We start from the raw sequence: 12662 nt of genomic DNA, 5'->3' as shown, positions 1-12662 counted from the left end.
ATCCCCTCCGAGGGGCTTGAGTGATCCCTGCTGAACACACCTTTCCTCAGCTCCTGATGCCAGGCCCAGATCCCCCTTCCCAGCAGACAGACGCTTACTATGGACTTGACTCAGGAGGTTGGGATGAGCCCAGGCCGAATCGGAGTTCAGGGCTGCGGGGGGGATGGCTATGCTCAGCCGTTCTCTGACCCCATGGTAGGGACCATCCCCCAGGCTGTTACCATGGCTGCCAGGCGGTAGGAGAGGCGGGAATGGCCCAGCCGAAGTCTCTGTCGTCAGTGGTGCCCGAATAAGAAGTGAGAGGAGGAAGTGGAAGGCAGCGTCTGGTGTCTAAAGAGCGGCTAGCCACCACAGGGCGTCAGCAGCACAAGCTGGGGACTCCATGTCCCAGCACCCATCGACCAAGAAGCAGAGGCGGCAATGCGGTGCCCCTGTCTGTCCCCTCCTCCCCCAGTCTTCCCAAATCTGTTATGCCTTCACAGTTAACATTTATTGAGCACTTACCATGTGCAATGCACACTGTTTGTTCTGTGTGTCCTTTTACATACATGCATTAACTCACTTGGTCTTCATAACAACCCTACGAAATAAGCACCATTATCCTCCCTTACAGATGAGGAAACTGAGGCCCGGAGAAGATAAGTAACTTGCCCTAAGTCACTCAGCGGCAGAGCTGAGATTCAAAGCCAGACAGCCTGGTTGCAGAGCCTGCAATCTAACCACTCTGTGCTGTTATCCAACATTTAAGCCCTGCTCTGTGCCAGGTACTGGCTGGGCACTGGGGTTACAGAGGCTCTTGGCCTGGTAGGGAGTGGTACCTTGCACATGTGCTGCGTTAGACACGTGGCATAAGGAGCAGAGGGGCAATGGCCACGTCCACCTGCGAGGCCAGGAAAGGCTTTCTGCCTCCTGCCTGTCTCAGTTCTCGTGCCTGGCTCAGTCTTCTTTCTTCTCCTTCTTCTCTAGTCTCCTTGACTCTGTGTTCTCCTCCCCACCCCCAGTCCTCTAGGCCCCCATCCCCTACAAGAGGTGTGGGTGGAAGAGGGTGCTTTTCCGCCCCTTAGTGATTGCACAAGTCCAGATGGCAGGATGCTTGTTGGGTGGGGGGCCGGGGTGGATTGAGGACTGCCAGGAGCTAAGAGGTAGCTCTCTTAGTGCCTTCTTCTCCCTCCTCCCACCTCCCGCCTTGGCACCACCAAGTGGCCATCAGCTGAGGGGCCGAGGGGGTGTCGGTGGGGAAACATGGGACTCTATTGTGAAGCATTAGCACAGATGGACCCCGGGACCGTCTGTTGCCTGCTCCTGACAGACGGCATCTGTGGGGGGTGGGAGGGGGGAGGCGCAAAGTGGAAAGGCAGTGATATGTATTCCATTCATTCCATTGCTTATCCCCAAAGGGACCCAGCAAAAGGGCATCTTGCACAACCTCCTCTGTGAAGGAGCCACTCCAGCTATCACAGAGGGTTACCTACTGGACACATCTTCTTGCCTGAAACCTGGAGAAGTGGATGCCACAGGTGTGGCACAGCTCCTGTGTCTAACAGCCTGTGGAGCCAGTCATCCTTCAGCTGACGTGGAGGCAGACTTCCCCAGTTTATGCAGGACAGTCCACCTCCGGGCCTCCAAATGAGCAAACACCACCAGAGGACTGAAATTTACGCCTTGTTTCCTCCTCTTGCTAGGCAGAAAGCCCTAGAGAACCCCAGAGTAAAGGTACACCCAGGAAATGCAATTTTTACCAAGCCCTTTGTGTGATTCCTTAAATCCTGGGATTTCAGAGCCAGAAATGGCCTTATGGTCTGGAAAGGATACCGTATGGTCCAAGCCCTCATTTAACAGAGGCAACTGAAGCCAGGGAGAGAAAGAATCATAACAGGGACTAGAACCCACTAGAACCCAGGTCTCTTGACTCCAAAGACTGTTTAATTCAGCTGCTGGTAGCTCCCTGAGAGCTCAGAGATCCCTGCTTGCTTCCCCCTCCCAATCTCCCCAGTTTCTCCAAGGAGGGGCCCCTGGAGCCCAGGATGCCACACTGTGGAGTGGTGATGCCCTCTGGTGGCCATGAGTCTCTTGGCGGAAAATCTTCAAGCCAGGCGGAAAGGCTGGAAGACTCCACCTGGAATCCCAGCCCTGTTTCAGGATCCCCCACGGCTCTTCTTCCTCCCAAGAGGATCTGGGCCAACTGGGATGCCAAGCTCCACTTTGGTCACTGAGTTCTGGAATCTCACAGCGTCAGTTAGGAAGTTTTTTGCATCAAAGCTGCTTCTGCTGCAGGTGAAATTCAGCAGGGAGAAGGCAGACTGCTGGCAGGCGTTCTTGGTGTACTAACCTTTGCATGCCAGGCAGTATATGTGAGGCCTCTAAAGCTTTGCCTTCTCCAACTCTCCACAGCTTTCTCCTAAGCCTAAGTCTCTTGGCTAGCATCTGTTCTCATCCTATCTTCTGCAGCCCTTTAAAGCTTGGGCGGTGGGGGAAGCGTTCTGCACACCACCTGCAGCTTCATACCAGGACACATCCCCTCCTCCTCCCTCCAGGAAGCCTCCCCACAAAACCTCCACCGCTCTGGCTCCTCAGACATCTGTACTCAATCTGGACCTTCTTCCCAAGCCAGCCTCTCTCAGAATGAGCTCTCAGTATCCCTCCCTTTGCTCTGCCTGCCGTGGCTCCTGACACTCCTGGCTGGCCTGGGGTGGGGGCTTAGACAGCGGGGGCCCAGCTAATGGACAAGGCCTAGGTAACATCCCTTCTCTTCAGGACAACCCCTCACCTGGCTATGTAACAGTCAGCGGCCCCCCTGTGGAGGAAATTGGGAGAGCTGAGTCTTCCACTGAGCAGCTTAAGCTCTAGGGTACCATGAGGAAGTCAGAGCACCTGGGGCTAGTGCTGGCCCCTCTGGAGTCTGACCCAAGTCTCAGAGCTCTAACATGGGCCTTGTCCATCAGTGGGGCCCAGAACTGTCAGAAATGAATAGTTCACTGGGAGTTCCTCACTGGCTACTGTCACTGCTTCTAAGCTGGGGAAGTGGGAGGGAGAGGGCCTGGGGCCCTGGCTCTCTGGTCTGTCAGGAATGAGGGGCTGGGCCCCCAGTTGCATGACATCACCTCTTGTGGGCGGTGGACAGCTGGTGGGCAGCTGACTGGGCAGGGAGTCGCTGTTTTTCTTCATGGCTCCTATTGCCCAACCATTTCCATGGGACAGTGTCTGTGTGTTCGGGGGCCTAGAAGAGAGAATCTAGCAGTATGGTTCATCTGGCACAGTCCAAAGATCTGATCCTGGGGGGTCTTGCAGTAGGATCAAGGTAGTTTATTTGCATTGAATGTAGGTGGTCTCTGGGTCTAGTCCTGTTCAAAGGCCAGGGACCATCTGGCCTCTTGGATGAAAATGGCAGGGCATCTCTGGCATGAACGGGTTGGAGTGGCAGAAGGAAGGAAGGTTAAGTCTCCAGGTTTCCTATAGCATCTGCACGCAACTCCTAAGACATAAGGTATGTGTTATCTTACCCTGCCTCATTTCAGAACAGGTGCACATAGTGAAGAAAGAAAATGGCAGTTCTTAGGGCCCCAGACTGCCCATATCTCTTTCCACTTGGCAAACCACTTGCTCAGCTGTTTCATCCCTGGTTCCCTCTCCCAGGGGACAGTGTTGTGTACCAACTTCCCTAACCCCCAAACACATATGCAAAACTGCCAGGCTAAGATTCTCTTTTTTTTTTTTTTTTTGAGATGGAGTCTTGCTCTGTTGCCCAGGCTGGAGTGCAGTGGCCAGATCTCAGCTCGCTGCAAGCTCTGCCTCCCGGGTTTACGCCATTCTCCTGCCTCAGCCTCCTGAGTAGCTGGGACTACAGGCGCCCACCACCTCGCCCGGCTAGTTTTTTGTATTTTTTAGTAGAGACGGGGTTTCACCATGTTAGCCAAGATCGTCTCGATCTCCTGACCTCGTGATCCGCCCGTCTTGGCCTCCCAAAGTGCTGGGATTACAGGCTTGAGCCACCGTGCCCGGCCAGATTCTCTCTTTTACTCCAAACTGAAGTCAGCTTTCCTCTTTCCCTCACCATTCATATCTGATTATTCAATACAAACCTGAGTATTCTACCCACTGTCTCTCCTGCTGTTCTTCCCAGCTTTTCTTTCTTTTTTTTTTTTGAGACGGAGTTTTGCTCTTGTTGCCCAGGCTGGAGTGCAATGGCGTGATCTTGGCTCACTGCAACCTCCACCTCCTGGTTTCAAGCGATTCTCCTGCCTCAGCCTCTCGCGTAGCCGGGGTTACAGGCATGTGCCCGGCTAATTTTGTATTTTTAGTTGAGACGAGGTTTCACTATGTTGGTCAGGCTGGTCTCAAACTCTCGACCTTGGGTGATCCGCCCACCTCTGCCTCTGACAGTGCTGGGATTACAGGCGTGAGCCACCGCGCCCGGCCCCTTCCCAGCTTTTCTTACTCTGCCACCACTGCAATTCCTTTCTCTCTTTTTTTTTTTTTTTTTTTTTTTTTTTGAGACGGAGTCTCACTGTGTCGCCCAGGCGGGAGTGCAGTGGCCGGATCTCAGCTCACTGCAAGCTCCGCTTCCCGGGTTTACGCCATTCTCCTGCCTCAGCCTCCCGAGTAGCTGGGACTACAGGCGCCCGCTGCCTCGCCCGGCTAGTTTTTTGTATTTTTTAGTAGAGACGGGGTTTCACCGTGTTAGCCAGGATGGTCTCGATCTCCTGACCTCGTGATCCGCCCGTCTCGGCCTCCCAAAGTGCTGGGATTACAGGCTTGAGCCACCGCGCCCGGCCTGCAATTCCTTTCTCAAGTCAGCACTGTGATTTTCCCAAAAGACAAACAGGATCACATCACTCCCTTTCTTAAAACCCTCTATCATGGTCTGAATGATGGTGTCCTTCCAAAATTCCTATGTTGGAACCTAATACCCAATGTGATATAGTATTGAGACATGGGATCTTTAGGGGCTGATTAGGTCATGAGGGCTCTGCCCTCATGAATGGAATTAATGCCCTAATAAAAGAGGCTTGAGGGAGCCTGTTTCCCCCTTCCACTATGTGAGGACACAGAAAGCGCCATCTAGGAGAACAGGCCCTCACCAGACACTCACTGAACCTGTTGATCCCTCGATCTGGGACTTCCTAGCCTCAAGAACTAGGAGCATTACATTTATATTGTTTATAAATTACCCAATCCAAGGATTTTTTTTTTTTTTTTTTTTTTGAGATTGTGTCTCACTCTGTAACCCAGGCTAGGGTGCAGTGGCATGATCTTGGCTCACTGCAACCTCCACCTCCCGAGTTCAATCAATTCTCCTGCCTCAGCCTCTGGAGCAACTGGGATTACAGGTGTGCACCACCGTGCCTGGCTAATTTTTGTATTTTTAGTAGCAATGGGGTTTCGCCATGTTGGCCAGGCTGGTCTCGAACTCCTGACCTCAAGTGATCCGCCCACCTTGGCCTCCCAAAGTGCTGGGATTACAGGCAGGAGCCACCATGCCCGGCCATCAATCTAAGGTACTTAGCAGCAGCAGCCAGAGCTGACCAAGACACCCTCCAATGGCCTATTCCCTACATCAAGAATGACAAATGTGTTTTAACTTATGGGACAGTAAGCACGCTGTTGAGAAAAATGTGGAGAGAGACCAACTCAAGAGGACAAATTACTGATAGATTAGTACAGTCTGAGGTACCTGTCACAGGGCAAGTGATGGCACTGGTGCTACCTATTTGCCATTTCTGGCCCCAGGATGAATTCCTGACCTTTCAGAACTCAGCAATGGGAACAGCTCCAGCAGGCTCCCTCATCACACCCCTGCCTCCGGTTCTGCAGCCATACTGAACATGTGTGGTTCTTGAGTGGCAATTATTTTTGACTAAAACCCCCTCCTCTCCTCAGTCAGCAGGCCAAAATAGATGTCTCTCTCTTGACCCCAACCTCCTGACTCTCTTGCGTTCCCACAGTATTCTATCCTTGTGGTAGTACTGATCTCATTCCATCCCAGCCGTTAACTCACCCATTCCACCAGGTACGGAGCCACTGGAGGCCAGGGATATGTTACTTCTTTCCCGAGACACCTCATCTGTGATCCCATGGTACTTTGCATACTGCTCTGTAATGAGATTTGCCCAAATCTGCCTTATTGTTGCCTGTACAAATCCTATCTGTCTAGATTATAAACTCCTTGAAAGGCAGGGACCATGGATTGTTTAGCTTTATTTTCTTTTTTCTTTTTCTTTTCTTTCTTAAGACAAATTCTCCCTCTGTTGCCCAGGCTGGAGTGCAGTGGTGCAATCTTGGCTCACCGCAACCTGCGAACCTCCACCTCCCAGGTTCAAGTGGTTCTCATGCCTCAGCCTCCTGAGTAACTGGGATTACAGGTGTGTGCCACCACACCTAATTTTTGTATTTTCAGTAGAGATGGGGTTTCGCCATAGCTTTCTATTCTACCTACCACTCCATTCATTAAGGTTGCTTGACAAATACTTCTTACAAGAGCCCAAGCTAACCAATTGTTCCTTAAACCACCCTAAGCCCCCATTAATCCCCATTTTGGCTTCCAAGGAGAATTCTCAGAAGGACCCAGGGATAGCTTCCATATTCCTTAAATCCCATCCTCTGACCATGGAATCCCCAATAACTTTCATGCCACAGTTGTCCAGTTTCGTCATATGCCATTCCAGATGTTGCTGTGAAGGTATTTTAGACATGATTAACATTTAAATCAGTAGACTTTGAGTAAAGCGTATTACCCTCCATAATGTGGGTGGATTTCGTCCAACCAATTGAAGGCCTTAAGAGAAAAGGCTGAGGTGTTCTGAGAAAGGATTCTGCCCTCAGGACTGCAACATCAGTTCTTCCCTGGGTATCTGAGCCTGCTACCCTGACTTGCAGCCCACACAACCATGAGTCATCTCTCTTTCTAGTCTATCTGTCCATCCATCCTATCGATTCTGTTTCTCTGGAGAACCCCGACTAGTAACGCCGTTCCTGGCCTGAGCCAGGGCTTCTCCTACTTCCCTCACCTGTGCTGTGCATTTCTCTTATGTTCCTGAGTCTCTTGAACTCCACCACTCCTCATTCTCGTTTGGTTGTGTTTAGCAAGCACGTTCTAAGGCCTGTAGAGGTCCGAAGACATATGGGCTGGGGGACAGAAATTTAAGCTATGTGAAACAATAACCCAAGTGACACAACATTCAAATGAAGTCAAGCCTCCTGTGTCACAGGCCTCACTAAGATGAAACATTGTTGGCAACCTTCAAAGGCACAGGAAGAGGCACTAGAATGGTTGCCATTCTGATTTTCAAAATGGTAAGAGTTGAACCTGCAATCACAGCCTAGTGAATTTTAGGTCCATGCCTGGCAAGATGACTGACTATTCACAGGATGGCCTGTAAGGAGACTCATTTGAACCAGGCCGAGATTCACCACAAACCACTGTCTTTCCTTCCAATGAACAGGTAGATCGATCAAAAAGGGCCACAATGATACTTTAACAAAGTACTTGGGCTTCTTCTGCTATCTCTGTCCATCTAAAAATTATGGGCCAAGTGAAGTGGTTCATGACTGTAATCCCAGCAACTTGGCAGGCTGAGGAGGAGGTATTACCTGAAGCCAAGAGTTCAAAACCAGCCTGGGCAACAAAGGGAGACCCTGTCTCTGTTTAAAATAATAAATAGGCAGGGAGCAGTGGCTCACGCCTGTCATCCCAACACTTTGGGAGGCTGAGGTGGGCAGATCACCACCTGAGGTCAGGAGGAGGTGGGCAGATCACCTGAGGTCAGGAGGAGGCGGGCAGATCACCTGAGGTCAGGAGTTCAAGACCTGCCTGGCCAACATGGTGAAACCCCGTCTCTACTAAAAATACAAAAATTAGCTGGGCGTGGTGGCGGGTGCCTATAATCTCAGCTTTTTGGGAGGCTGAGGCAGGAGAATCACTTTAACCCTGGAGGTTGCAGTGAGCCAAGATCGCGCCACTGTACTCCAGCCAGGGCGACAGAGACTCTGTCCCAATAAATAAATGAACAAAAAATAAAAAATTATGGCCAGGACACAAGGACAATTTAATTAGCAGCTGATTAGGTTATTGGCATAGATGCCAAACTTAAAGCAAACTTTTAGGAGTAAGTTACTTGATTTTCTCAGCCCAGCAGAGTCTCAGACTGGGAAAACTCAGGACAATGGAAAACTCTGGGTAATAATCAGGATTTAAAAGTAGTGACAGGCTGGAGCAATGGGCATGGTCTATAGTGAAACTTAATAAAACTATAAGGTCCTGCACTTGAGTTCAGAACACCAACTTCCCTTATACAGGAAGGAGAGGGTAGCTGGATTTTACTCAATCAAGAGATGAGATGCAGTCCTGGGATGTGATCTGCGGCATCAAGCACACAGTCTGTGGGGTTTTTATTCTAGTCTGTGATATCTGTTAATACCTGGATGCAACATGTACACATCCTTTGTGGCCCCAGACTCTAGCTAGGTTCAGAAGAGAGCGGCCAGCCTGGGTGAGGAACATGGAACCAGAGCAGGACAGTGCAGTGGGGGAAGGGCTGTGCTCTGTGGTCAACATCCTGGACCCAAGGTCTTTCCACCCGTGAGCTACGTGATCTTGGGCCACTTATTTGACTTCTCCTATCCTGTTTCCTAATCCATAAAGAGAAGATAATAGTGCCCATCTCATATGGTTGCTCTGAGGATTAAAACAGTTAATATATATAAAGCAAATTTTGGCACATTGCTTAGCACGTGGTGAGTTTTCAATAAGTATTCGCTAATATTAACTGAAGAAACTCGAAGCTTTGCTAGAAGATTCATGACAGCTGCCTTTACATATTTTAAGGGACCTTATAAGGGAAGAGAGAATAACTGCTTTGAAAACCCTGTAGAAGTCTCATGGAAGTTGCCCAGCTCTACAGAAGGAAGGGTTTTCCACTGAGCCATGGAGCCTACAGATGGAGCTGTGGTCCAGCATTAGCAGGAGGCCACACAGGCACCTGACAGGGACATAGCAGGGAAGTTGAGTGCCTGATGGTGAACCAGGGGATCTTGTGGGTCTCATCTAAACTGGAGACTATGATTCTAGGATTTGTTATTTTAGATCCCCTCAGCCTAGAGAGAGAGGACATTCACACCCACCACACGCTGAGAATACCAGAGGAGTAACCACTGAAGACTTCCTCTTCAAAGTCACCTAAGTATCCCAGAATTCACAATTTCACTTCAGCTTAGGAGGAGGACTGATGCCTCTGAGACATGAGAGAGTGTGACTAACCAGGAGCATGACCCTCTTTTGTAAACAGGAAAAAACGTGAGAAGACAAATTCACACAAAGCCCAATAAAAGGGTGCTTGGTGTCTTCTGTCCCTTACACGCCAGACCCACCCTCTAGGAACCCAAAGCAACAATCTCAGGAAGACCCAGGATGTTGGGATCAGCATTCCTCTTGCTGGGGTCTGCTACAGCTGGTGTGAGCACCAGACCCCGACCTTAGAACATCCACCCCATTCCCAACTCCCCTGACTAAAGCTGGGTGGCCGCACTACGTATGTGGGACAGATGGCACCAGAGAAGCTCTGTGAATAAAACTTTTAATAATGTACAGCAGAAATTGGACAGGCTCATTCTTATATTAAAACAAAAGATTTCCTATATTACAATTTATTTACATTTGCATACTGAAGAGGTAAAGTGTCTAAGTGGCTATTTTACAGTCCTTTCTAATAAAATGTACAAAAACAAACAGAAGTACCGAGAATGCCGTTCGGGGGCCTTTACGGCGACGTGAGAACGGGCTTGGACTTGGTCTGTGAATCTGGAATCCAGAGGTGCAGGTAGCACTATGGATCAGGGTCAGCCTCGGGGGCCAAAAACACAGCTTCGGTTTCTCCCCAATTCTCGCTTAGTGTTAAAAGTGGCAGGAGTGGGTGTGGGAGCTTCACAAAGACCTGCTCCGTCTTCCCCAGAGGTGGAAGAGTTGGACTGTGTGTGGGGTCAGGGCAGAAGGGCCACCTGGGGAGTGGGCTAGTGGCTTGGGAGTGGACATGTGTTGGCAGATCCCAGAGGCTACCTATGACTCTGGGCAGAGGAGTCTAAGTTCCATCATCACCTACAAACCGCCAAGGTTCTACTGCAGGCGGGGTAGGTGGGAGGTCAGCAGGGGTAAAGACGGTCCCCCCAATGACACCATGGTATTTAAACGAAATTAGTGGCCAGTAAATTGGCCCAAATGTTAGGGGAAGATCTCCTTTAATGCAAGGACAGAAGCAATAATCAGGCAAATAAATAGAAGGGCCAGGAGCACTGGGGAGCCTGAGGGCAGGGATAGGGCTCTCCTTCCTCCACAGGCTTTGGCAGAGAACTGCTGGGTTGGAGGCAGAGATGCTCCAAGGCTGCATACACAATACACCTCCCCTGGGGACAGGAAGGGGGCTCAGAATGAATGCAGTGATTTGGGGTCTCACCTGGGATTCTAAACCCCAGGTCTCATCACCCTCTGGTCTCTTTGTGGAGGGGGTTGTGGGGGTTCCTCTTTCTTCAGTGATCTTCTGTAAGAACAGTAATTCTAGGCTCAAAAGGGTCGTAGAACCAATTATGAAACCTTCTGGTCTCACAACAGGCATCTACTTACTTGAATCAGTTCTTTTTACAGTGCTCCAGGAGTAGGACCCAAGCATGTCTTGCTCACAGATGTATTCCCAGCACCTGGCACCCAGCAGGCACTTCATACACATTTGTCGAATAAATGCCTGGAGAGGGTGCAACCAGCTGGACAGTGCACGAAAGGGCCTTAGAGCAAAAACCACTCATGGAATTGAGGGTGGGGACAAAATGCGAGAGAGACTGAGCCCCAGGGCAGAGGAACTCTCACTGCTGAGTGGAACAGGCTCAGGTGCAAGGACAAACATTTCCAGTGTGATTGAGCTATGTGCGTTCAATTGGAGAATTTTTTTTTTTTTTTTTTTTTTTTTTTAGGGATTTCTTTAAAAACAAATAGATTGAGAGGTAATCACAGAGATGGTTTTCCTTTTACAAAAACTTAATATTTAACAACATTAAAAAAAGTTAAAATCCAAACCCTCCCAATAAAATTAAAAAAAGAAATCAAACCACTCCAGTTAAAAGTTATGGCTTCAAAGTTATTATATACCTAAGATATGCTGACCAAATCACCACCCACAGCCGTGCTTCCAGGCTTCGTTAAATACTATACTCAGATTAAATAACATGTTTGGCTCAGGCTGTTCCCTTCAGTAGGGCTCCTGAAGTGGATGCAAACCTCTCACCTTCCCTCCACCCTGATCAGACAGTCCAGTAAAAGAAGACCCATGCAGATGCCTCCCTCCCACCCCGGACTCCCTCCCCACTCCTTGCCCACCCTTCCCTTCCCCACCCCAAACCTACCACCACCAAAAATATACACTGCTGTTTCCAGGATCTGGGAGATGAAAGACAGATGTGACATTCCAATCTGAGTCCCGAGATCTGGCTTCACATTCCTCGGCCCTTCCTCGATGCTGCTGAGGATGATGCCCTTGGGCTGGCTCATTTCCCACGGCTGACACTAACACCCAAGACTTCTGCCAGGATTCCTTCCCTGCCCATCCCACCCACCTCCCTCATATTTTGGCCCAAAAGCCTCTTTTGTCATGGACAACTGGGCCAGCTTTGGTTCCACAGTCTGAGATGGAGGAGGAGAGCTGTGCTGACGCTGGGGTGGGCAGAGCAGCCTGCTGAACACAGTACCACTGTGGCATGAGGGGCTCTGGGGGAGGGAGAGACCTCCAGGGAAGGGCACCAGGGAAACTAGATGCTGCTCACTACTGAAAAGAGGCACCAGCACGCACGGACAGCATGACGACCACACCCCCGACCTGCACATGCACAGAAAGCTCAAGCAGGTAAGTGCGCACCTACAGACACACACACACACTCACGCGCACGTGTAAGGGCATGGCACGAACCAGGCACAACGGGGGACGCACCTTGGCACATGCACACACGGCTGGACAGACAAGCGGCAGATTCCGTCTCCACTGGCAGTCCCCCCCAGCGTCCATCCCAGGGAGGGGAGGAACGCGCGGCTCAGAGCTGCCTGTGAGAGGGGCTGCACTTCTGGTTCTTCCGGGCCACCTTGGTGTGCTGTGGGCTAATCCCCGAAGGAAACCCTCAGCGTAGTTTAGCTCTGGCAACACCTCGGCTCCTCCGGCCCCTCTCAGGCCCCTGTCACTGCTCCTGGCCATGTGCCAGATGCACCGGGTTTTGCGGGACTTCCCACTACAACCAGTTCGAGTTGTGGCATTGAGTTCTCCACACAATTCGCTCTCAAGAGTCTCCATGCCATTAGGAGGTAAATAGAAAAGGTGTCTGTCTCAAACCCAACATGGGAGTGAGCGAGTCTCCCGGGCTCTGTCCCTCTTGCGGGCCAGGGCTCCTGGCCACAGAGGGCTGGGCAGAAACGAGAGGTAGGCCTCCATCGTACACTCGACGCGGCAGCTGTACGTAGTTCTCGCTGCCAGGAGCTCCGTGTGGAGAGAGGGAGCAGTTAGATCTTCACGTCTTCCTGCACGCTGAGCTGGGAGAGTGTCTTCTTGATGCGCAGGGCCGTCAGGCGGGCCGCGCCGTTGGCATACCAACACTCTCGCATCATCTTCCCCATCACCCGCAGCGCCTGTGCAGAAAGA

At 50.8% G+C, this 12662-nt stretch overlaps 1 protein-coding gene across 2 annotated transcripts in view; it reads right to left on the bottom strand.

Moving 5' to 3' along the window:
* Window positions 1-9553: 9553 nt before the first annotated feature.
* The window catches only part of ACVR1B (activin A receptor type 1B), a 46032-nt gene continuing 42923 nt past the window's right edge, over window positions 9554-12662 (bottom strand). For both annotated transcript variants that reach the window (XM_025402964.1, XM_025402965.1), the window contains exon 9: window positions 9554-12649. In XM_025402964.1, the coding sequence (XP_025258749.1) occupies window positions 12524-12649 (126 nt within the window). In that variant the 3' untranslated portion in view covers window positions 9554-12523. The remainder of the gene's footprint in view (window positions 12650-12662) is intronic.

The sequence above is a fragment of the Theropithecus gelada genome, chromosome 11, assembly GCF_003255815.1.
Source record: "Theropithecus gelada isolate Dixy chromosome 11, Tgel_1.0, whole genome shotgun sequence".
NCBI classification, from domain to species: domain Eukaryota; kingdom Metazoa; phylum Chordata; class Mammalia; order Primates; family Cercopithecidae; genus Theropithecus; species Theropithecus gelada.
Note: the sequence above shows the minus strand (reverse complement) of the source record. Positions and strands in the feature narration are given on the sequence as shown.